Source organism: Choloepus didactylus, chromosome 5 (assembly GCF_015220235.1).
Source record: "Choloepus didactylus isolate mChoDid1 chromosome 5, mChoDid1.pri, whole genome shotgun sequence".
Lineage (NCBI taxonomy): Eukaryota > Metazoa > Chordata > Mammalia > Pilosa > Megalonychidae > Choloepus > Choloepus didactylus.
Genome location: NC_051311.1, coordinates 40045910 through 40072893, shown reverse-complemented (window position 1 = coordinate 40072893; position 26984 = coordinate 40045910). Strand labels below are relative to the sequence as shown.

General features: G+C 38.9%; 1 protein-coding gene across 3 annotated transcripts in view; it reads right to left on the bottom strand.

The window, feature by feature from the left end:
• LOC119533945 (zinc finger protein 786-like) overlaps positions 1 to 26746 on the bottom strand; it is a 30901-nt gene extending 4155 nt beyond the window's left edge. The window contains exons 1-2 of one of the 3 annotated variants that reach the window (XM_037835911.1): positions 26607 to 26746; positions 5868 to 5994 (exon numbers count right to left, since the gene is read on the bottom strand). In XM_037835911.1, the coding sequence (XP_037691839.1) occupies positions 5868 to 5994; positions 26607 to 26630 (151 nt within the window). In that variant the 5' untranslated portion in view covers positions 26631 to 26746. Of the gene's footprint in view, positions 1 to 5786; positions 5995 to 24452; positions 24655 to 26606 lie in introns of those variants that run through there. The other 2 variants (XM_037835914.1, XM_037835913.1) reach the window with 2 other exon arrangements.
• Positions 26747 to 26984: the final 238 nt, after the last annotated feature.

Below are 26984 nucleotides of genomic sequence, written 5' to 3'. Positions count from 1 at the left end.
GGGTGTAAATCTCCCTGGCAACGCAGGATATGACCCCCGGGGATGACTCTGAACCCAGCATTGTGGGATTGAGAATATCTTCTTGACCAAAAGGGGGATACGAAATGAAACAAAATAAAGTTTCACTGGCTGAGAGATTTCAAATGGAGTCGAGAGGTCACTCTGGTGGACATTCTATACATTATATAAATAACACCTCTTAGGTTTTAATGTATTGGAATAGCTAGAAGTAAATACCTGAAACTATCAAACTCCAACCCAGTAGTCTTGATTCCTGAAGATGATTACATAACAATGTAGATTACAAGGGGTGACAGTGTGATTGTGGAAACCTTGTGGGTCACCTCCCTTTATCCAGTGTATGGATGGATGAGTAGAGAAATGGGGACAAAAACTAAATGAAAAATAGGGTGGGATGGGGGGGATGATTTGGGTGTTCTTTTTTACTTTTGTTTTTTATTCTTATTCTTTATTTTTAAAATAAAAAAAAGAATGAATTCCTTTTTTATTTTGAAAAAGAACAAAATTTTATTCTATTTTATATGAATCAAATACACAGTTTCTCATCCTGCTAGTCTTCCTGCTGGTTTTTTTCTTTATAAGAAAAGATGAACTTGCTTTATCTATCTATCTATCTACATGCAATTTTATTGAGATCTATTCACACAGCATGGAATCCATCGAAATATACAATCAATGGCTCACAGTGTCATCACATGGCCATGCATTCACCACCATGACCAATTTAGAACATTTTCAGTACTCCAAGAAAATAAAAACAAAAAAAGAGAAAACCCAACATTCCATACCCCCTACCCACCCCCCCATGCATTGGTGAGATACATGGGTTACTGATGATGAAGGAAAAATAAGATATTACTGTTAACTATGGTCCGTGGTTTACAACAGGTGCCTTTCTCCCCAAATACCACTTGATTACTAATTCCCTGTAATAATTTCTTACATTTATTCTAGATCAAGAAATTTTTTTATATTTGTACTGTTAATCACCGTCATCATCCACCACAAGATTTACTGAGTTATACAGTCCTCCCATGTTTGAACCTCTGGCTTTCCTTCTGGTGACATATGGTTCTAAACTTCCCCTATCAACCACATTCACAAACCATTCAGCACTGTTGATTATACTCACAATAATGTGTTACCATCACCTCTATCCATTTCCACTCATTTAAATTCAACCTAGTTATAAATTCTGCACATCTTAACCCACTGCTTCCCATTCTCTAGCCTCATTTTATCTCCTGTTAACCTCTATTCTAGGTTTCTACATCTATGAGTTTGCATAGTATAATTAGTCCCTATCAGTAATATGATACACTATCTGTCCATTGTCTCACAAATTTCACTCAACCTAATGTCCTCAAGGTTCATCCAAGTTGTCACATGCTTCAGAACTTCATTTCTTCTTCCTGTTGAATAACATTCCATCATATGTATTTACCACATTTTGTTTATCGATTCTTCGGTTGATGGACACTTGGATAGTTTCCATCTTCGGCAATTGTCAATAATGCTGCTGTGAACATCAGTGTGCAAATGTCTATTTGCATCCCTCCTTTCAGTTGTTCTGGGTATATATCAAGTAGCAGGATTGCCAGATCACAGGGTAAATCTAGACTTAGCTTTCTGAGGAACTGCCAAAGTATCTTCCACAGCAGCTGTACCATTTTATATTCCCACCAGCAGTGAATAAGTGTTACTATTTCTCCTGATGGACTCCAGCACTTGCAGTTTCCTGTTTGTTTAATAGTGGCCATTCTAGTGGGTGTGAAATGATATCTCATTGCGGTTTTGATTTGCATTTCCCTAAGTGAAGATGAGGATCTTTTCATGTGTTTTTTACCCATTTGTGTTTCCTCTTTGGAAAAATACCTATTCATGGCTTTGTCCATTTTTAAATTGGGTTGTTTGTCTTTTTATTGTTGAGTTGTAGGATTTCTTTTACTGCTCTGGATCTCAAACCCTTATCAGATATGTGGTTTCCAAATATTTTCTCACATGAAACGAGGAGCCTTTTCAACCTTTTTGCAAAGTCCTCTGAAGCACACAGATACTCAAATCTGAGGAGGTCCCATATACCTACTTTTTCTTTTGTTGCTTGTGTTTTGGGTGTAAGGTCTATGAAACTACTGTCTATCACTAGATCTTTAAGATGTTTCCCTAAATTTTCTTCTATGAGTTTAATTGGCAGTATCTCTCATATTTAGGCCTTTGATCCATTTCGATCAGTTCTGTATGGGAACTGAGTTAGGGTTCTTCTTTCATTCCTTTGACTATGGATATCCATTCCTCCCAGCACCCTTAATGAAAAAGACTGTTCTGTCCCAGTTGAGTGGACATGGCCACCTTGCCAAAAATCAATTGGCCACAGATTTTAGGGTCCAAGATCTGAACTCTCAATTCAATTCTTTGATCAACATGTCAATCTTTTTTAGTTAGGAAGCATGATATGTCCTACTTTATTCTTCTATTTCAAGATATTTTTAGCTATTTGAGGACCCTTTCCCTTGCACAGAAATTTGATAATTACCTTTTCCATTTCAGCAAAGTAGGCTGTTGGAATTGCACTGAATCTGTATTACCTTCTCACATAGATCATTACTACTGTATAAAAATACTACTTATTTTGCATGTTGATCTTGTATTATGCCACTTTGCTGACTTTGTTTATTAGCTCTAGTGGTTTTGTCATAGTTTTTTCAGGGCTTTCTAAATAAATGGTCTTGTTGTCTGCAAATAGTGAAAGTTTTACTTCTTCCTTTCTGATTTGGATGCCTTTTATTTCTTTTTCTTGCCAGTTACTGTGGCTAGAATTTCTAGCACGATATTGAATAACAGTGGTGATGGTGGGCATCCCTGTCTTGTTCCTGATATTAGATGGAATGCTGTCCTTGGTTAACTTTATTCCTAGATATTTGATTCTTTTAGTTGTTATTGTGAATGGAATTTTCTTCTTGATTACCTACTTAGGTAGCTCAATACTAGTATATAAAAACACTACTGATTTTTCCATGTTGATCTTGTACCCTGCCACTTTGCTGACCTTATTTATTACCTCTAGTTGCTTTGTTGTAGATTTTTCAGGACTTTCTAAATGTATGGTCACATCATTTGCAAACAGTGAAGTGTTTTACTTCTTCCTTTCTGATTTGGATGCCTTTTATTTCTTTTAATAGCTAGTTACTGTAGCTAGAATTTCTAGCATAACATTGAATAACAGTGGTGACAGTGGGCATCCTTGTCTTGTTTCCCTACCTTAGAGGGAAAGCTATTATGTTATCTGTGGGTTTTTCATACATGCCCTGTTCCGGTTTGCTAAAGCTGCCAGAATGCAAAATACCAGAAATGGATTGGCTTTTATAAAGGGGCTTTATTAGGTTACAGATTTACAGTTCTAAGGCCATAAAAGTGTCCAAACTAAGGCATCAATAAGAGAATACCTTCACTGAAGAAAGGCTGATTGGCATCTGGGGTTCATCTGTCACAAGAGAAAGCATATGGCAACAACTGCTGGTCCTTCTCTTCCTGGCTCCAGTTTCAAAATGGCTGTTTCCAAAATGTCTCCAGACTCTCTTAGCTTCTCTGTATCCTTCTGCTTGTTTCCCCCAGGGCATTTCTGTCCCAGCGTCTGGGTTTATGCCGGCTCTTTTAAGGACTTCAGTGAACTAATTAAGACTCACCTTGAATGGGTGAGGTCAAATCTCCATGGACATAATCTAACCAAAAGGTCCCATCCACAACTGGGTTGGTCACATCTCCATGGAAACAACCTAATCAAAAGATCCCATCCAATAATAGGTTTGACCCCACAAGTTTGGATTAAAAGAACATAACCTTTCATGGAGTACATAACAGATTCAAACCAGCACACGCCCTTTATCATGCTGAGGAAGCTTCATTCAATGCCTGTCTTTCAAAGTGTTTTTATCTGCTTCAAAGATGATCATGCAGTTTTTCCATTCAATTTGTTAATGTGGGTTATCACATTAATTTAATTTCTTCTGCTGAACCACCTTTGCATACCTAGAAGATTTCTCACTTGGTCATGGTGTACAATTCTTTTAATGTGCTGTTGGATTACATTACAAGTATTTTATTGAGGATTTTGTCATCTATATTCATTAGAAATATTCGACTGTAGTTTTCTTTCCTTTAGTATCTTTATCAGGCTTTGGTATTAGGGTGATGGTTCATACAATGAATTAGTTAGTTTTCCAAGAACACCTACAAAAAAGGCAGAAATGGTCCAAAGCAGTGGTTTTGGGGTTCAGGAGACAGGGAAAGACCACTGAAGGATACTAGGAAGAGCTGGATGAAGAAAGGGAGAAAGCACAATGTAGAAACAGGGATGAGTGACTGAACTAGGCTATAGATCCCATCACCCATCCTCCACCTGAGGCCAGCAGCTTCTATTCTGTGGATCTTGCATGGCTGGCTGCTGGGGTCTGGGAGAGACAGGGAGGCTCTTGCCTGGGAAAAGGGGGATGTGGCACAGCTCTAATCTAACTGCTGGCCTGCAAAGTTGACCCTCTGGGTCTGGCAGCCTTGAATCCTTCAAAGCAGAAGCCTGGGGCACTGGTTACACCATGTTTCCACACACAGAGAAACCATGGTGAGTGACTCAACTTGGCGTTGGCTCCTGGCCTTCTCCACCAATTATCTTAAGAGTCACGGATTAACAGCCAGTGTTAAGGGTTCAATTTAAAACAAGTTGGCTGAGGCAAAAATTCAATCAGAAGGATTTTAATAAATAATGCTTTAATTTTTGATTAAAAGTACTTCTGGCATAGAGAAAAATGAGGACATTATAACACTTGCTTCAGATTTTTTAAAAGATATGAAACATTACAGACACAGCAAGAGCCCCTGTAGGCCTCTCTCCAGAGGTAATCATTACCCTGAATTTGGGTAGTGAACATTCCCGTGCATGTTTTTTAAAAAAATATATGTATACGAATAAATAAACTAAATACTATATGCTGTTTTTAAAGGTTGCACAAACCATACTGTATCATTCTACAACTTGCATTTTTTTCTCTTCAAATTATGTTTTTCAAAATTTCTCAGTTTTGAAGCAAATACCTCAGGTTCACTCATCTGAGTCCATTCTATTATATGAATATATCACAATCTATTTTCTTTTTTCTATTCATTGGCATGCCTCTATGAGACCATGCACGAGAGTCTGTATTTCTCCAAGTGAATTGCTGAGTCACAGGGCAAATGTGTCTTCGACTTTGCTATATATTGCCAAAGTGCTCTCCAAAGTGGCTGCACTACTGCGTAATGTCACTAACAGAGTATAACATTTGATAAATAAAAAAAGATAAAGAGAAATACAAAGACCAAATATGCAAAAAGACCAAAAAAAATTTCCATTACCATAACCACTTTGAGATAGCCACACTTAAACACCTCATAATATAGCTTTCCAAAATCTCATTTTCATACCTTTTCTGAGGTATAGACACTTCATGGTAAAAATTGAGAGGTAGGCTTAAGATATACCAAGTACTTTATGGATATGTGCTAGACATGTTCGTCTGTGGAAAATCATAGCCACCTGAGAGTATATAGTGACTAAAAGTCTTGGCATGTATTTATTTAGTCACTTCTAGCCACCTTACATTACATGCTGTCTCAAATATTCTCATATAATACCTACGCTTAAGTAAGGACAAGACATGCTTACAGAATGTTTATTAACAAAAGAATATGGGGGTGAAAATACCTTTCCCAGTAATGCTGAGAAATCTTGTTACCTGACATCCAGGAGGTTCAACCGACCAAGACCTCTTAAAGGATCCACGTCCATTATTTATACAAAGTTGTATATTTCTTACCCAGAGAAACAAGAGTCTCATAATTGGTTCTCATTACATGCTGGTAAAGCTCCTTCTGCCACGTCTCTAGATTCTGCCATTCCTTCTCCGTGAAATAAATGGCAACATCCTCAAAAGTAATAGATATCTGAAAATTAAAAACATAATACATATACACTCATGATTACTTCAAAATGACTTCTGGCTTCTTGTCATCATTAGTTTAAAAGAATTTTGAGGTAGACACTGCTTTGAACTATTCAGCAGTCTCTTCCTTGGGGAACTACTCCTTCCCCTACCCACTCATGTGGCTCTTTGTTAATCACTGAGAGCCCCCTCCTCCTGTGTTTTCATGTCCTTTCAAACTACATATACATACCTACAATATGGATTTATTTTCCTTTGTGTCTGCCTGTGAACTTCAGTCACATAATATGCCACGGGCTTCTTTCTAGTTCAATATAAGAAGGCAAACTAATTTTCTGGTAGGTTGGATTATATGCCATAGGTGGATATAAATACCAGAGCTTAGACAGCCATATCAGCTGATGGGGCATAAATTTTTTTTCCATTTCTTTTTTAAGTTTTTTAATTAGAGAAGTTGTAGGTTTATGGAAAGATCAGGTAGAAAATAACAGCATTCCCATATACCCTCTGCCACCCTATTAACACTTTCCATAAGTGTGGTATGTTTATTACAATTGATGAAGGACATTATAATTGTAGTGTTAATGATAGTCCCTAGTTTACACGATTATTAACAACTTTGCACTGGAGTGATGCCTTTGTTATAATATATGAAAGATCATTTTATAAACCTACCAAAGACAACCAGCAAGAAATCACTAGGCAAAAGAGAAAATTACCTGTAGAATAAACTAATCAAGAAAATCAGATGCCCAGATAGCAAAAAACCATGAGTCACACCAGGAAACATGAAGATATGCCCCAGTCAAAAGAACAACTTAACACCTCAAATGAGATTCAGGAGTTGAAACAACTAATTAAAGTTGTTCAAACAAATCTTCTACATCAAATCAATGAGTTGAAAGAAAATGTGACAAAAGAGATGAAGGATATCAAGAAGACACAGGGTGTCCATAGAAAAGAACTGGGGAAGGAGGCGGGGCAAGATGGCAGACTGGTGAGCTGTATGTTTTAGTTACTCCTCCAGGAAAGTAGGTAGAAAGCCAGGAACTGCGTGGACTGGACACCACAGAGCAATCTGACTTTGGGCATACTTCATACAACACTCATGAAAACGTGGAACTGCTGAGATCAGCGAAATCTGTAAATTTTTGTGGCCAGGGGACCCGCGCCCCTCCCTGCCAGGCTCAGTCCCGTGGGAGGAGGGGCTGTCAGCTACGGGAAGGAGAAGGGAGAACTGCAGTGGCAGCCCTTATCGGAAACTCATTCTACTGATCCAAACTCCAAACATAGATAGACTGAGACCAGACACCAGAGAATCTGAGAGCAGCCAGCCCAGCAGAGAGGAGACAGACATAGAAAAAAAACAAGCAAGAAAAACTCCAAAATAAAAGCGGAGGATTTTTGGAGTTCTGGTAAACATAGAAAGGGGAAGGGCGGAGCTCAGGCCCTGAGGCGCACATGCAAATCCCGAAGAAAAGCTGATCTCTCTGCCCTGTGGACCTTTCCTTAATGGCCCTGGTTGCTTTGTCTCTTAGCATTTCAATAACCCATTAGATCTCTGAGGAGGACCCTTTTTTCTTTTTTTAATCCTTTTTTCTTTTTCTAAAACAATTACTCTAAGAAGCCCAATACAGAAAGCTTCAAAGACTTGCAATTTGGGCACGTCAAGTCAAGAGCAGAACTAAGAGAGCTCTGAGACAAAAGGCAATAATCCAGTGGCTGAGAAAATTCACTAAACACCACAACTTCCCAAGAAAAGGGGGGTGTCCGCTCACAGCCCAACATCCTGGTGGACAGGAAACATTCCTGCCCATCGCCAGTCCCATAGCCCAGAGCTGCCCCAGACAACCCAGTGTGACGGAAGTGCTTCAAAAAACAGGCACACACCACAAAACTGGGCGTGGACATCAGTCTTCCCTGCAACCTCAGCTGATTGTCCCAGAGTTGGGAAGGTGGAGCAGTGTGAATTAACAAAGCCCCATTCAGCCATCATTTCAGCAGACTGGGAGCCTCCCTACACAGCCCAGCAGCCCAGAACTTCCCTGGGGGGAAGGCACTCACCGGTGACATAGCACAGTCATCCCTCAACAGAGGACCCGGGGTGCACAGCCTGGAAGAGGGGCCCACTTGCAAGTCTCAGGAGCCATACGCCAATACCAAGGACTTGTGGGTCAGTGGCAGAGACAAACTGTGGCAGGACTGAACTGAAGGATTAGACTATTGCAGCAGCTTTAAAACTCTAGGATCACCAGGGAGATTTGATTGTTAGGGCCACCCCCCCTCCCTGACTGCCCAGAAACACACCCCATATACAAGGCAGGCAACACCAACTACACACGCAAGCTTGGTACACCAAATGGACCCCACAAGACTCACTCCCCCATTCACCAAAAAGGCTAAGCAGGGGAGAACTGGCTTGTGGAGAACAGGTGGCTCGTGGACGCCACCTGCTGGTTAGTTAGAGAAAGTGTACTCCACGAAGCTGTAGATCTGATAAATTAGAGATAAGGACTTCAATAGGTCTACAAATCCTAAAAGAACCCTATCAAGTTCAGCAAATGCCACGAGGCCAAAAACAACAGAAAATTATAAAGCATATGAAAAAACCAGACGATATGGATAACCCAAGCCCAAGCACCCAAATCAAAAGATCAGAAGAGACACAGCTCCTAGAACAGCTACTCAAAGAACTAAAGATGAACAATGAGACCATAGTACAGAATACAAAGGAAATCAAGAAGACCCTAGAAGAGCATAAAGAAGACATTGCAAGACTAAATAAAAAAATGGATGATCTTATGGAAAATAAAGAAACTGTTGACCAAATTAAAAAGATTCTGGACACTCACAGTACAAGACTAGAGGAAGCTGAACAACGAATCAGTGACCTGGAAGATGACAGAATGGAAAATGAAAGCATAAAAGAAAGAATGGGGAAAAAAATTGAAAAAATCGAAATGGACCTCAGGGATATGATAGATAATATGAAACGTCCGAATATAAGACTCATTGGTGTCCCAGAAGGGGAAGAAAAGGGTAAAGGTCTAGGAAGAGTATTCAAAGAAATTGTTGGGGAAACTTCCCAAATCTTCTAAACAACATAAATACACAAATCATAAATGCTCAGCGAACTCCAAATAGAATAAATCCAAATAAACCCACTCCGAGACATATACTGATCACACTGTCAAACACAGAAGAGAAGGAGCAAGTTCTGAAAGCAGCAAGAGAAAAGCAATTCACCACATACAAAGGAAACAGCATAAGACTAACTAGTGACTACTCAGCAGCCACCATGGAGGTGAGAAGGCAGTGGCATGATATATTTAAAATTCTGAGTGAGAAAAATTTCCAGCCAAGAATACTTTATCCAGCAAAGCTCTCCTTCAAATTTGAGGGAGAGCTTAAATTTTTCACAGACAAACAAATGCTGAGAGAATTTGCTAACAAGAGACCTGCCCAACTGGAGATACTAAGGGAGCCCTACAGACAGAGAAACAAAGACAGGACAGAGAGACTTGGAGAAAGGTTCAGTACTAAAGAGATTCGGTATGGGTACAATAAAGGATATTAATAGAGAGAGGGAAAAATTTGACAAACATTAACCAAAGGATAAGATGGCTGATTCAAGAAATGCCTTCACGGTTATAACGTTGAATGTAAATGGATTAAACTCCCCAATTAAAAGATATAGATTCGCAGAATGGATCAAAAAAAATGAACCATCAATATGTTGCATACAAGAGACTCATCTTAGACACAGGGACACAAAGAAACTGAAAGTGAAAGGATGGAAAAAAATATTTCATGCAAGCTACAGCCAAAAGAAAGCAGGTGTAGCAATATTAATCTCAGATAAAATAGACTCCAAATGCAGGGATGTTTTGAGAGACAAAGAAGGCCACTACATACTAATAAAAGCGGCAATTCAGCAAGAAGAAATAACAATCGTAAATGTCTATGCACCCAATCAAGGTGCCACAAAATACATGAGAGAAACACTGGCAAAACTAAAGGAAGCAATGGATGTTTCCACAATAATTGTGGGAGACTTCAACACATCACTCTCTCCTATAGATAGATCAACCAGACAGAAGACCAATAAGGAAATTGAAAACCTAAACAATCTGATAAATGAATTAGATTTAACAGACATATACAGGACATTACATCCCAAATCAACAGGATACACATACTTTTCTAGTGCTCACGGAACTTTCTCCAGAATAGATCATATGCTGGGACATAAAACAAGCCTCAATAAATTTAAAAAGATTGAAATTATTCAAAGCACATTCTCTGACCACAATGGAATACAATTAGAAGTCAATAACCATCAGAGACTTAGAAAATTCACAAATAACTGGAGGTTAAACAACACACTCCTAAACAATCCGTGGGTTAAAGAAGAAATAGCAAGAGAAATTGCTAAATATATAGAGACGAATGAAAATGAGAACACAACATACCAAAACCTATGGGATGCAGCAAAAGCAGTGCTAAGGGGGAAATTTATAGCACTAAACGCATATATTAAAAAGGAAGAAAGAGCCAAAATCAAAGAACTAATGGATCAACTGAAGAAGCTAGAAAATGAACAGCAAACCAATCCTAAACCAAGTAGAAGAAAAGAAATAACAAGGATTAAAGCAGAAATAAATGACATAGAGAACAAAAAAACAATAGAGAGGATAAATATCACCAAAAGTTGGTTCTTTGAGAAGATCAACAAGATTGACAAGCCCCTAGCTAGACTGACAAAATCAAAAAGAGAGAAGACCCATATAAACAAAATAATGAATGAAAAAGGTGACATAACTGCAGATCCTGAAGAAATTAAAAAAATTATAAGAGGATATTATGAACAACTGTATGGCAACAAACTGGACAATGTAGAAGAAATGGACAATTTCCTGGAAACATATGAACAACCTAGACTGACCAGAGAAATAGAAGACCTCAACCAACCCATCACAAGCAAAGAGATCCAATCAGTCATCAAAAATCTTCCCACAAATAAATGCCCAGGGCCAGATGGCTTCACAGGGGAATTCTACCAAACTTTCCAGAAAGAACTGACACCAATCTTACTCAAACTCTTTCAAAACATTGAAGAAAATGGAACACTACCTAACTCATTTTATGAAGCTAACATCAATCTAATACCAAAACCAGGCAAAGATGCTACAAAAAAGGAAAACTACCGGCCAATCTCCCTAATGAATATAGATGCAAAAATCCTCAACAAAATACTTGCAAATCGAATCCAGCAGCACATCAAAAGAATTACACACCATGATCAGGTGGGATTTATTCCAGGTATGCAAAGCTGGTTCAACACAAGAAAATCAATTAATGAAATATACCACATCAATAAATTAAAGTGGGAAAACCAAATGATCATCTCAATTGAGGAAGAAAAGGCATCTGACAAAATTCAACATCCTTTCTTGATGAAAACACTCAAAAGCGTAAGAATAGAAGGGACCTACCTCAAAATGATAAAGGCAGTATAAGAAAAACCCACAGCTAACTTCATACTCAATGGGGAAAGACTAAAAGCTTTCCATCTAAGATTATTAACAAGACAAGGATGCCTACTGTCACCAGTGTGATTCAACATTGTGCTGCCAAGTTCTAGCTAGAGCAATTAGGCAAGAAAAAGAAACAAAAGGAAGAAGTAAAACCTTCATTGTTTGCAGATGACATGATCCTATATGTAGAAAATCCTGAAAAATGTACAGCAAAGCTACTAGAGCTAATAAAGGAACACAGCAAAGAGGAAGGGTACAAGACTAACAGGCAAAAATCAGTAGTGTTCCTACACACTAATAATGAGCAACATGAAGAGGAAATCGAGAATAAAAATCCATTTAAAATAGCAACCAAAAGAATCAAATATTTAGCAATAAACTTAACCAAAGACACAAAAGACCTATACACAGAAAAGTACAAGAAATTCCTAAAAGAAATAACAGAGGACTTAAATAAATGGAAGGACAAACTGTGTTCATGGATTTGGAAGACTAAATGTACATAAGGTGTGAATTCTACCTAAACTGATTTATAGATTCCATGTAATACCACCAAGTAAAATCAAAAACAACTTACTTTGTAGAAACAGAAAAACCAATAATCAAGTTTATTTGGAAGGGCAGGGTATCCCAAATATCCAAAAATATCTTGAGAAAGAGAAATGATGTGAGAGGTCTCACACTACCTGACTTTAAAGCATATTACAATGCTACACTGGTCAAAACAGCATGGTACTGGCATGAAGATAGATATACTGACCAATGGAATCAAACTGAGTGTTCAGAAATAGACCCTCTCCTCTTTGGACAATTGACCTTTGATAAGGCAATCAAGCCAACACAACTGGGACAGAGCATCCACTTCAATAAATAATATTTGGAGAACTGGCTATCCATATCCAAAAGAATGAAGGAGGACTCCTATCTCACACCTGACACAAAAATTAACTCAAAATGGATTCAAGACCTAAACATTAGAGCTAGGACCATAAAACTTTTAGAAGAAAATATAGGGAAATATCTTAAAGATCTTGTAATAGCAGGTGCTTTCCTAGATGTTACCCCCAAAGCGCAAGCAATGAAAGAAGAAATCAAACAATGGAATGTCCTCAAAACTGAACACTTGTGTATCAAAGGACTTTGTCAGAAAAGTAAAAAGGCAGCCTATGCAAAAGGAAACAATCTTTGGAAACCAAACATCAGATAAGGGTTTAATATCCAGAATACATTAAGAGATCCTACAACTCAACAACAAAAAGACAAACAACCCAATTAATAAATGGACAGAAGACATGGATGGAAACTTTTCTGAAGAGGAGCTACAAATGGTACAGAAACATATGAAAGGATGCTCAACTTCACTGGCTATTAGGGAAATGCAAATCAAAACCACAATGAGATATCATCTCACACCTACTAGAATGGCCATTACCAAAAACATATAAAAACTACAAGTGCTGGAGAGGATGTGGAGAAAGAGGCACATGTATTCATTGTTGGTGTGAATGTAGAATGGTGCAACCACTCTGGAATGCAATGTGGCGTTCCTCAGAAAGCTAAGTATAGAATTGCCATGTGATCCAGCAATCCCATTACTGGTATATACTCATCAGAAGTGAAAGCTAGGACATGAATGGACATTTGTAAAACAATGTTTATAAGAGGCATTATTCACGATTCCCAAGACATGGAAACAGCCCAACTGTCAATCAATGGAAGAGTGGATAAACTGTGCTATCCTACATACTATGGAATATTACAATTCTCTAAGAAAGAATAAAGTCATGGAGCATATAACAACATGGATGAACCTTGAGGACAGTATGTTGAGTGAAATAAGCCAGAAACAAAAGGACAAATAATGTATGGACTCACTAATATGAACTAACATTAATGAGAAAACTTTGAGAATTAAAGCTGAGAACAAAAGTTATCAGGGCATAAAAGAGGGTAGAGACTAGGCATTAGATGCTGAAGGAGTACAGAATGTTCAACAGGATTGATTGTAAAGGTCCAGAAATGGATAGCCCAACACTCTGGATGGAAGCACAATACTGTAAGTATACTGAACAAAGACGACTGTGAATATGGTTGAAAGGGGAAGGGTAGGGCCATGTACAACACCAGAAGGAAAGACAGAAGATAAAGACTGGGACTTTATAACTTAATGAAACCTAGAGTGGTCAATGATGGTGATTAAATATACAAATATAAAAATGTTTCTACATGAGGGAGAACAAATTAATGTCATACTGACATACTGAACTAGGATGGTATTGGGGAAAAATATAATCAATGCAAACTACAGTCCACAGTTAACAGTAAAATTGTAATATGCTTCCATTATTGAAACAAAGGCAATATACCAAAGCTAAATGTCTGTAAGAGAGGGATTAACAGAGGGGTATGGGATTCTTGGTGGTAGTCTTGTTGTCTAACCTTTCTGCTATATTTTATTTTATTCTGTTTTTATTTTATTTCTTATACATCATTAAAAAAAATTTTTTTTTTCTTTTTTCTCCTCTTTCTCTTTCTCTGTGGAAGAATCCTGAATGCATAATTATGTGATTTACCAGGACTGTTTACTTAGGAGGGAAGGTATGGTGTATGAATAAAACTGTTTTAAAAAATAAACAAGTGCTGGAGAAAATGGGGGGAGAATTATGTACCTAATCACTGTTGATGGGTAAGTAGAATGCTGCAGCCCATCTGGAGGGCAGTGTGGTGGTTCCACAAGAAGCTAAGTAAGGGGTTGTCATAAGCCCTTGCAACCCCATTATTGGGTATATACTTGGAAGAACTGACAGCAGACAAATGAATGGACATTTGCACACTGGTATTTATGGTGGCAATATTCATGATTTGCACTGGATGGAGGTGCCCTAAGAGTAAATCGAATGATGAACAGCATGGTGAACTGTGATGTATGCATACAATAGAATATTGAGCAGCTGCAAAAGAAATCAAGTTGTGAGGCATGCAACTAGGTGAAAGGAACTTGTGGACAGCATTTTGACTGAACTAAGCCAGAAATGAAAAGACAAATATTGTAACACTTCACTAATATGGAATAACTAGAAGGTGCAAACTCTGAGAAGAGAATCTTAGAGCACAGGTTATCAGGGGGGAAAGCTCATTGTTAAGGTTCCTAGAGTGTAAGCTCTTACAGCAGTCACTTCTATTGCTGAGTTGTAATGGTTACCTCTAAATTCTGAGATGCTGAGGTCTTTGTGTATAAACTGCTCAGTCTCTGGAACTTCAGGTATCTGTGTGACACCTGAGACTCAGAGCAAGAGTTTGGCAACTATGAATGCCAGTACTGCTCCATACAGCAACTGTTAAATAAGCTGAAAAAATGTTCAGACTTCAATTAGGGATATGAATGAAGCAGATCTGGTTAGGACTAAGGCAAATCAGACTAGAGGTAAAGGACAACATTGACTGTATTTTAAAACTTCAACTTCTGTGTGAGACCAAAGAGATGTTTATTTGGTGCCAAATCTATATTTTCTGTAGCACACTGTTTGAGTTTGCTAATGCTGCCCTTTTGCAAAACACCAGAAATGGATTGGCTTTTATAAAGGGGGTTTATTTGGTTACAAAGTTACAGTCTTAAGGCCATAAAGTGTCCAAGGTAAGGCATCAACAAAGGGTACCTCCACTGGAGAAAGGCCACTGGCATCCAGAAAATCTGTTAGCTGGGAAGGCACATGGCTGATGTCTGCTTGCTCCCAGGTTGCGTTTCAAAATGGCATTCTCCAAAGTGTTGTTCTTGGGGCGTTTTGTCCTCTCTTAGCTGCAGCTCCTCCAAAATGTCACTCCCAGTTGCTCCACATCTGGGCCTGTGTGGCTTTTTTTAAAGTACTCTAGTGATTCAATAAAGAACCACCGTGAATGGGTGGGGCAACACCTCCATGGAAATAATCCAATGAAAGGTCTTGTCCACAGATAACTGAGTCACTTCTCCATGGAAACACTGAACCAATAGGTTTCCACCTTATCAACACTAATAAGCCTGCCCCCACAAGACTGCATCGAAGATAATGGCATTTGGGGGGACAAAGTACATTCATACTGGCATATGCTCAGTTTATTCCACCATAATTACATGGAAGTATGAATAGAGAGTGAGATCTGGTTGGTTTGTACAGGTTAGTGTGAAACCCGAATACATCCCAAAGTAATCTGGGCAGAGAATAAAAATTTATTTGCAAAGCCTCCCTGAGGGACTGGGGAAAAATGCAGAAATATTAAACTTCCCCACTCGGGAATTCCTTACATTCTCACAAGCATTGAGGACTACCAATTCAGAAGGCCGAGCCCTCAATCTTGGGGCTTGCTCTTATGATGCTTGTCCCTGGCAAGGTAGGACATGACTCCTGGGATGAGCATGGACCCAGCATCATAGGGTTGAGAAAGCCTTCTTGACCAAAAGAGGAAGAGATATGAAACAAAATCAAGTTTCAGTCACTGAGAGATTTCAAATGGAGTCGAGAGGCCATTCTGGAGGTTATTCTTACGCATTATACAGATATTCCTTTTAGTTCTTAGTGTATCGGAATAGCTAGGAGGAAATATCTGAAACTGTTGAACTGCAACCCAGTAGCCTTAATTCTTGAAGATGATTGAATAACTATATATCTTACACAGTATGACTGTGTGATTGTGAAAATCTTGTGGCTCATACTCCCTTAACCAGGGTATGGACAGATGAGTGGAAAAATGGGAACAAAAATTAAATGAATAATGGGCAGGGGTGGAGAGGTATGGGTTATTTTGGGTGTTCTTTTTTACTTTAATTTTTATTCTTATTTTTATTTTGGGGGAGTAATGAAAATGTTCAAAAATTGATTATAGTGATGAATGCACAACTATATGATGGTACTGTGAACAACTGATTGCACACTTTGGATGATTGTAGTGAATGGGAATATGTCTCAGTAAAATTGAATTTTAAAAAATGAATTGGCAATACATGTGAGAGTCTATTTCTGAACTCTCAATTCAATTCCATTGGTCATTATGTCTATCCTTATGCCAGTACCATGCTGTTTTGACCACCTGAAAGTCAGGAAGTGTTAGTTCTCCAACTTTCAATCCTCTTTTGTAAGATGGTTTTGACTAATTGGGACCCCTTACCCTTCCAAAAAATTTGTTACATGGCTTTTACATTTCTGCAAAGTAGGCTGCTGGAATTTTGATTGGCAATGTGTTCAATCTGTAAATCATATTGTAGAATTGACATCCTAACAATATTTAGAGTTCCAATCCATGAACATGGAATGTCCTTCCATTTATTTAGACATTCTTTGATTTCTCTTAGCAAAGTTTTCTCATTTTCCAAGTTTAAGTCCTTTAAATCCTTGGTTAAATTTATTCTGAGAGGTGATGTCATCAACATGGCGACGTAAAAAGCTACTGAAAACTTCTCTCCAGTGACTCAACAAGAAAAGGACAATCCTGAATTATTTGAAACTCTAGAGGAGGACATAGACTGGAGAAAGACACTACAAGAAATATCAGGTAGGAATTTTCCATCCCAGACCAGCCAGTCTTCTCCCCTGCCTCACTCCGTCTCTGTGTGGGAAAGGCACAAAAACAGCAGACCAGAACCCTCCCACCAGGGACACAGATTTTAATATCTCTCACAGCAGTGAAAAATACACTCACTCTTTGAAGACCCAGTGGACAGAGGAGGAAATTTCAAGGCCCAGATCAGTGAGGGACAAAGAGACTGGGAAAATGAGGAAACTGTTTCCAGCCCTGGGTCTGAAAGCCCTTCCTCCACCCTTGTGGGCTCTTTGAGAGCCAGCGGCTCTTTCCTTTCCTTGGAGACAGCTAGAGGGCTAGGTCAGCTGCGGGAGTACTTTGCCATAGGTGGAGCCCCACATCTAGCCAGATTTTGGTTGGCAAAATGAGGGCATAGGAATCCTGGAGCTTCAGCCTTGCTGGATCATACAAAGCCTGGGGTTGGAGGCAAAGCAGCCTCTGAAGACGATTAAGTTACCAAACAGCACCATCTGTGGATAGCCCAGAAAGTGTGAGGGAAGAAAAATAACTTTTTAAAACATAATTCCAATCCTTTCTCAGGAGCACAGAAGCTGGTCTACATGCCCTGTACAGAAACCCAGCCCTGTTTTGGTTGAGAAATATGGAATACCTATTAAAGCAGGGTCTCAAAAGAAACCCAGGTCTTGCTAGCCAGTGGAAAACAGAGCCCCACTGGAAACGAGCAAATTTGTATTACCACCCACATTGAACTTGCTGGGGTACCCAGTGTCTACCTCCCAACCCTGTGGCAGGCCACGCTGGGTGCCTGATTTTGGGGGGAAGACTGGAGGGCAGAGCCGATCTGACAATTGGCCAGGGAGAGAAACAAAGAAAAGATGGAAACCAAAGTCAACCAACAAGAAAACCTTAGGAAAAAGAGAGAGAACCTCCAGAATAAACCAATCAAGAAAATCAGATGCCTAGACAGCAAAAAATCATGAGACTGTGCATTTGATGTTGAAGGAGTACAGAATGTCCAGAGAATTGCTTCTACAGATTCAGAAATGGATAGCACAATACTGTGTGATGGTAGAACATATTGTAAGTACACCGAAATACGATGACTATGAATACAGTTAAAAGAGGAAGGTTATGGGTATGTACGACACCAGAAGGAAAGACAGAAGATAAAGACTGTTCCTTCTCTAGGAATCTTGGTCTTTTCTCCTCAGCTCCAATGATTTGTTTAAATTCTCTCCCTCACTCAGTACCCCTTTTCCTTACGCTTTTCAATTCTGGGGCCTGTCCTTTCTTACAACAGCTTAGTTCTCTCTCACCCCCCACCTTTTTTGTCTGTGAGGCTTTTATGCCAGATGGGGTCAATCCAGAAATGTGACTGGGGTCTGAGTGTACTCCAGAAATGCATCTTCTTAAACTTAATCCATTCCTGTGGGATGGACCTTTTGACATGGCTCCTTCAACTAAGGTGTGATGTACCTCATTCAGTATGGGTCTTAATCCTCACACTGGAGTCCATTACAAATACAGAGAGAGAAAAGAAAGCCACAGAAAGAAGCTGAAATCCATGAAATCAAAGAGAAAGTGGAGACCAGCAGACACTATCATTTTGCCTTAGCATGTGACAGAGGAGCCAAGGGTCACTGGCAGCAGGTCTTCAGGAAGAAAGAAGTGCATCGATTTAGACATTTTCTTGGCCTCAAACTGTAAGCTAATAAATTCCCATTGTTTAATCCAATCCATTTCATGGTATCTGCTTTAAGAAGCCTAAGAAACTAAAAAAGTGGGTCAATGCAGAAAGGTCTGTTTTGCATTTAGGTGGTCCAGCAAACAGAGTTGGGACTGAGTGAGCACACTTCTTGTCAACAGTTCTGCTGTGGTCTGTTTTATTTCCCTGGGAGCCCTTTTTTATGTGACACTCCTCAGCAGATTTTGCTTTCCCCTGGGCCTCTGCAGACTTGGATCCCTGTGCTTGGATATGCATGGGGTCCTAACTTCCTACTGTGAATGGGTCTATAGTCTGCACCCATGATAGAGCAACCTGGATCATGCTGCCTCGGTACTACTCCAAGCTGAGTGAGATCACATGAAGGGGCAGGGTCCAGAGAGGCAGACATGGGAAGAAAATCTCCTACTAGATCACGGATATTATTTCTCTTTTTCTTCAGTTCAGCATTCTGGAATCATTTTCCAGTCTCTATTGTCCTCCAGAGTTCCTGGCAAACGGTATTTGTCCTTCTATTGGTGCATTCTATAGGAAGACTTCCAGGGGATGTCTTATGTCCCCATGATGATAACATCACACATCTCTGTTTCTTTTTTGTATGACAATCCTCTGAAATGCTTTCTTATGTATTAGTACTTTTATTTTTGTAGAATAACATTTAAAAAGGACAGCTACTGAATCAAAAGATAAAAAAATCTCCAGTTCTAATAGAAACCAATGGGTTGTCTTATAAAAAGACAGCATTTTATACCCTTGCTAGTAAAATCAGATTACAAGTCTTGTTTTTCACACCTTCATCAGCACAGGATATTGTTACAACCTCTTTTTTTTTTTTTTTTTTTTTCCATTGTGATGGGTGAAAAGTGGTATTTCCTTGTTTTAATTTGTATTAAAACAAACTGTGAGGCTGAACATTCCTTCATATTTGGGGGGATTTTTTCCAAGTTTTGTGAATGCCTTTTCATTCACATTCTTTCCTCATTGTTCTAGTGGACACTTACAATTTGAAAGAACTCTTCTCATATTTGTGTCAATAAATATTTGGTTCACTCTCAAATACCCACTGGTGGCAAATTTGGGAAAATTTCTTCTTATTCTCTTCACCACCAAAGACTTTATTCTCTAAAACTGACGCTTATTCCTATGTATATTCTCTAGACCAGGAACAGGTCAACAAGTCCTAGCCTGTACTTGGGTACTCCATGTTTGATGGTTTAGGATGGCTTACTGCCAAAACAGTAACTATTGACAGGGTGGCTCCAGTCTGCATGCATAAAAGTATACAAACACATGGGGTGACTGCCCATGGAGTTTTGAAACGTAAACATTTGTTTGCAGAATGGCAACTATTTTCAACGCAAGGTGTCAGCAATAAACATGGGGCCTACCCCTCCCCCAAAAGATGACTCGACCTTCAGGCAGAATGGCCTGTAACTGAACTGGACGATGCACACAGGGGCAATCCTAAGAGCCTGCTACCATTTGTGATACTTTACCACACAAGCCCAGTAACAGGGAAATGATAAAAACTAGATATAGAACAAAGCGGACCACCTAGTGGTTTTATCTTTTAGCTATACTCGTCCCAGAAAGTGCCACTATAGTAACTGAAAAACATGTAGCTGCTCTAGCTAACCACGTTGTGCATGCCCTTAATGAAACAGAGTTAGCGATACCTTTACTCAATGAAGAAACTATTCAGCTTAGAAAAGTACTATTACAAAATAGAATGGCACTAGACATTCTCACTGCTGCTCAAGGTGGTACTCATGCTTTAATGAATATACAATGTTGTGTGTATGTACCTGATAATTCACAAAATGTTACACAAGCCTTAAATCATATACAAGATATTGAGCATTTATCTGATGATCCTCTATGAAAATCATTTAATTCCTTAGCCTGGCCATAGCACCATGTAGTGGTAGGATTACTCTCTGCATGTGCTGGTTTGTTTATGCTTCGTTGCTTACTATATTGCTGCTGTGGGTTATGGATGCAATGTCTGTCCTATGGTCAACATATACTGCTGCATGGGGGTACACTGTGGAATCCCAGGGCACAGGCTTCTTTCTCCCTGAAACTCTGTGAAATCCAAAAAGCACACAGCAGCCTTCATGACCTAGGTCAGCTAATGCTTAAGCTAACCTCCCTAAGAAGGAATGTGCAGATGCTGAATGTAAGCTAGACACCAGATCCTCCCCTGCGTAGGATGTTAGCCTGTGCCTTGGACTTCTCCAGAATCCTTGAGGTGTTTTCCTGTCTACTGTTATCTACAAAGTAACCTATAATTTTCACTGCACATTCTGAGGATAATCTTTCCCATATGTCACAAGACCCCCTTTTCATGTAGCTATATCCTCATGTTCTTTGGAACACTTTGTTTCGGGCCTCTATAACTAGCCTTGCTGATTCCTGCTTAACTGCAAAGGCTTTCACACTGAGCTCTGAACCAGCCATCAGAGCAGCTCGATTGACTTCTTGCTTCACTCCTGTCAGTAAGTTCTTATAATAAAGCTCATGCCTTGCTCCTTCCCTGGTGTTTCATTTGGTCCCTCTACGGGACCAGCCCGAGGGCCAGAACAATTCCATACGTGAGATTGGCAAATACTTTATTTATATCCATATGCATAGCTAATTATGAAATAATATTAAACATATCACTCTTTCTCCTCTAAATTGAAATGTCAACCTTCACCTTTTGTATACAGATTTTCATGTAAATGTGAATCTATATATTCTAACTCTTTATTCTGGTATACTGTAACAACAGCACCTATGCAGTGTAACACTTGGAGGGTAAGTTCCTCCACCCTTCTTTCACAACCAATTATTGCCAATATCCTGGAATATTTATCCTTTCTTATAAATTTCAAAATCATTTTGCCCAATAAAAATAAACGTGCATTGAGATTCATTGTGAGCTGCAATGAATTTATATATGTATCTAGTAAAGATTAATTTTATCTAAGAACAGGGTCTATCACTCCATTTATTTAGGTGTTATTCATAATCTTTAAGTTATTTAATGAATTTCCTCATAAATGTTCTGAATTTTTAGAACTATTTTTCTGGTATCCTGTGGTTTTGTAGCAATTGTAAATGGTACTGCCACTTCAAACTATTATTACTAGTACAAAAAAAATTACTGAATTTGTAACTTATTTTCTATCCAATTCATGCATCATATTTGCTTATCAATCTTAATAGTACTAATTTTTTTTGTGGAATACAGTCATATAATATTCAAATAACAATATTTCCCCCTTTCTTTTCTCAGGAAATACTGCTTTCATCTCTTATGTTATTGCATTTATTACAAACTCTTTTTATGGCTTCAGGGTTGACGGTCCTGATTTGGAAGGTTTTTCCCATTCTACTGAATTTGATTACTGTTTTTTAGTTTTGCTTATTAGAATGAGATCTTTGTTACATCTGGAACTTATTTCTGTGTACCATAAGAGCAAGGATAATAATTCTTTTACAAATGGATATTCAATTGTCACAACACTTATTTGAATGGTCTGTTTCACCAATGATAAAGGATTGTATTTTCATGAACTAGATTCCCATTTATACTCAGGTATGTTTTTTCCCATTGATGAATTTGTCTATTCCTGCCCCAATGCTTCACTAATTCCCATAGTTTTCCAAAATGTTTCACTATCTGAGAGAGCATGGACATCTCCATCATTTTTTTAACCTGAAATAACCTGACAAATTATATTGGGATTCTAACAGAACTACACTGAATGTTGTTTTGGTTTGCTAAAGCTGCTGCAATGCAATATACCAGAAATGGGTTGGCTTTTAAAATAGGGATTTATTAGCTTAAAAATTTACAGTTCTAGGCTGTGAAAATGTCCAAATTAAGGCATCAAGAGGAAGATACCTTCTCTGAAAAAAGGTTGCTGGCACCTGGAACACTTCTGTTACATGGGGAGGCATGTGGGTGCTGTCTGCTGGTCCTCCTCTCCCAGGTTTCACTGCTTTCATGTTCTGGCTTCAGTGGCTCTCTCAGAAATTCCAGGGGCTTTTGCTCTCTGCTCTCTCCAAACTTCTCTGGGTATTTCTCTCTAAGCTCCCCTGGCCTTTTCTGACTTTTATGCTTGAATTCGGTGGGTCACATCTCAACTGAAACAACCTAACCAAAATTCACACCCACAACATGTCTGCACCCACAATAAGGGAATAAAAGAACATGGCCTTTTCTGGGGTACATAACAGCTTCAAACCAGTATAAATATATTGATGAATTTTGGGAGAATATGACTGTTAATATATGGGAACTTCCCATCCAGAAACATGGTATACCTCTTTTATTTATTTTGATATTTTTATGTGCTTTAGTAAAATTTATAGTTTTATTCACACAGATCTTAGTAATTCCTGCTAGGTCATTCCTAGGTATTTTAAAGTTTTAGTTGCTAGTATGAAGGAGGGCTTTTTCGGTCTTCATTAAAACTTCTGACTGTGAAAGCATCAATATGTTTATTTTGATTTTCATATATTTATTTTATCAATTACTTTACTTGTTGCCTAAAACTCATAGTTGATTGTTCTGAAATTTCTATGTAGAAAATCAAATCTGGATATAATGACACTTATGTATTTTAACAACTTAAAGCCATCATTTCTTATTTTTTTAATCTTGTTGCATTGGCTGGAATAATGTTGAAAAATAACAGTGATGGTAGCAGGCATATCCATCTTATACTTTAATGGGCATGTTTCTAATGGCTTACCTTTAAAATTAATGTTTTTTGGTTTCCTTTAACTGATCAAACAATGGTATTCCTAGCCTATGATACTAAGAGCTTATTAGGAACTGGCTTAACTGCATTAGAGAAAGTATAACATGTGCAAATGTATTAAACTGTTTAATGTTTTAATATTATGGTTGAGTTGGAAAAATTGAAGAACTTCTGAGGTTCACAATTAGAGATATACAAACTATATATATATATCTGTTAGTTTTAAACTCTATATTAAGTGTACATCCCCACCTTTTAATGAACTGTTTTCTGTGAAGATAGTTTTAATTCCAATTCTTATTGCTACATGTTTATTTTCTATGGGTAATAACCTATATTTGTTTCAAACCTTAAATCAATGTGCATCTTTTTACATTAAATATGAAATTGATTCTTTTACATTGAAATCAGATTCTTTATTTTCAGTTCAGTGAAATACACCAACTCTGCTATAATGCTTACTTTGAAAATGTGAATTTTTTCCAATGTGATTGATTTATTGAGGAGCAATAAACACAAATATCACATTTGCTTAGGTGTGATTTTGTCAGAGAAACTACTGGGGCAATTTTGCCCCCGAGGAGATATTTGGCAATGTCTTAAGACATTTTTCCTCATCTTGACTGCCGAAGGGGCTGCTACTAACACCCAGTGGGTAGACCCCAAGTATGCTGTTAACCATCCTGCAATGCACAGGATAGTCTCCCACAACAAAGAACTATCTGGTCCAAAATGCCAACAGTGCTGAAGCTGACAAAACTGCATGCAGCAGAACTGATCTGTGTAGGATAAAATAAAATGCATGCTTTGCTAAAGCTGCTGCAATGCAATATACCAGAAATAGGTTGGCTTTTACACTGGGGATTTATTAACTTACAATTTACAGTCCTTACGCCATGAAAATTTCCAAATTAAGGCATTAACAGGATGATACCTGGACTCTGAAGAAAGGCTGCTGGCATCTGGGACACCTCTGTCACATGGGAAGGCACATGGCTGCCTTCTGCTGGTCCTTTGCACCCAGGTTTCGTTGCCTTCAGCTCTGGTGCCAGAGGCTTCCTTTGTGGTTCCTCTCTTAGCTCCACTGGGGCTTTTCTCGCTACTCTCTCAGCTTTTCCTGTTCTTTATCCTCTGATAAAGGACTCCAGTAAAAAGGATAAAGACACACCTTGAAGTGGTAGGTCACATATCAAATTAAAATAACCTAACCAAAAGGTCCCACCCACAAGGAATGGATTAAAGGAACATGGCCTTTTATGGGGTACATAACAGCTTCAAATCAGCACACCTTTCAAATATCTAACAGCTATCTCAGTTTACTCTACATGTTATGAGCCTTACCCACATCTGGTATTACCACTTCCACCACTTCATAATACATTACAATACTTTTTATACCCACTTCCACAGCAAATTTCAGGTCCTTTTCAAGGCAAAATGCCATATTTATTGTTCCATTTATGTATTTCCTCACAATTTAACATGTGTAAACAGTGCTACTGTTTCTGTTCAGTTCCTATTTTTTTCATGCACCACTGATTTGAGTGTTGTATCCTAACTACATTTTCCCCACTAACTCTGTGGTTTTTACTGCACAATTGTGCATAGCATTGTGATTTTCAGAAATGCATATACTGTGTTATAACAGAACTGTCTGTACATTCTGATTTGCTAAATGTGTGTGTACTTACTCTTTTCTCATTTTTAAATGTCAAAAAACTTACATGATTTGTTACTTCTTTTAATTTTCAGAAGATTAAAAGATACAGAAAAGTACTGAGGATATTATAACAAGTATTCTTGTACTCACCACTGATTTAACAAATTTAGCAGCATGTAATTTTTAAATGGTAAACATAGTGACCTACCTTGATTTTTTTTTTTCACTTGATAACTCAATTGTCCCAACATCATTTTTGAATACTCCATTCTTTGACTATTAATTTTTAACACCACCCTGTTGTATACCAAGGTCCCTTGTGACCTCAGGTCTGTTTATGGGTCCTCTGTCCTGTTTCCATTGCTCTATGTGACTATCTCTGCACAAAACAACACTGCATTATTTCTGTACAGATGTATAGTAAGTCTTGTTATTTGGTGGGGCAGTTCCCCACTTCTTTTTTCCAAAATCACATTATTCATTTTTTGACCAATATTTTTCCAAATGAACTTTGGAATCATAAAAATCTGATTGAAATGTTGATGAAACTCCAGTGAATTTACTTAATATTCTGGAGGAACACTGTCATCTTCACTATATTTAGTCTTCCTATTTTTAGGCATGGTGTGTCTCTCATTACTTTTATAATTTTCCCAAAAAAGCTGTTGCACATCTTTTGTACATTTAATCCTAGGAAATTATAGTTTCGGAAGATTGTGGTTTTTTTCTTCACGATCTCATTAATTCGTTAATAACCAGCAAAAATGTTCAATACAAAAATTTTATAAAACATCGAAAAATACTAAAGGCAAGACAAATCATGGCCACTCCCTCGAAACCTCAATTTCCCCATTCTTCAACAAAACAGTAAATAAATAAGCAAACAGTGTGTACTCAAGTTTTTATATTCTCTTCTAATACTCCTATTGTACATCCTCCTTTTCTACACTCAATACAAACGTTATCACGGTAGCGGAAATGTTCTGACATTTAATCTGCCGCCGTATATCATTTCGGCCATTCAAATTCTTGTTTTTCTAAAATTTGTTCTGAATTAGTAACTCTACTATGTAAATCGGTTGTTGAGATGTAACACACGTTTCCGGACTCCAGACCCATTTCTATTCCTCTCGTAACCGGCCCCGTCACACTCCGGGCATCCCTCGCCGAGGCTCGGCCGCGCTCCGGGGTCGGGCACAGCCCAGGCTCAGCTCGGCTCGGCTTTCTAAAAGCTTTGCCCACCGACGAGCCCCTGGACAATCGGCGGCCACCGGCGCCATCCACAGCCCGGGCCTCCCAGGCAGAGCCTGACGCGAGTACAGACTCCACCCTACCCGTCCACCCCCGCCAGACTGCGGGCCCGCCGGGAGCACGAAGACACGCCTCCGGCCCCAAATCTGGGCGTCAACGCGGAAAAGCCCCTCTTACCGGAGCCCGACAGGCCTTGGCCATTCGCGGTCCTGCCCGGCCCCGCTCGGAAACTTCTCGCAGGAAACTTCCCGGCGACGGGCCGCCTCAAGTCCGCCCCATATTTCTGCAGTACGTGCGGCGCCCACAATCACCCGCGGTTGTCCTGAGAGCGCGCGGTGCACGCCGGGATTGGTAATTCGGCTCCCCTGGGAAACTTGAGGCTGCTCAGCTCTCGCTGCGCCTCCTCCTGGAAGGAGGAACAAGAGGCGTTTGAGTTGTCCAAAACCAGCTTAATAGGAATAGGCTTTTCTGTCAGTTCTCAAAGAAGGGTCCTCTTAAGTCCCAGGACACTCAGGCTAGAACCAACCGTAATTTTGGATAGATAAATGGACTATC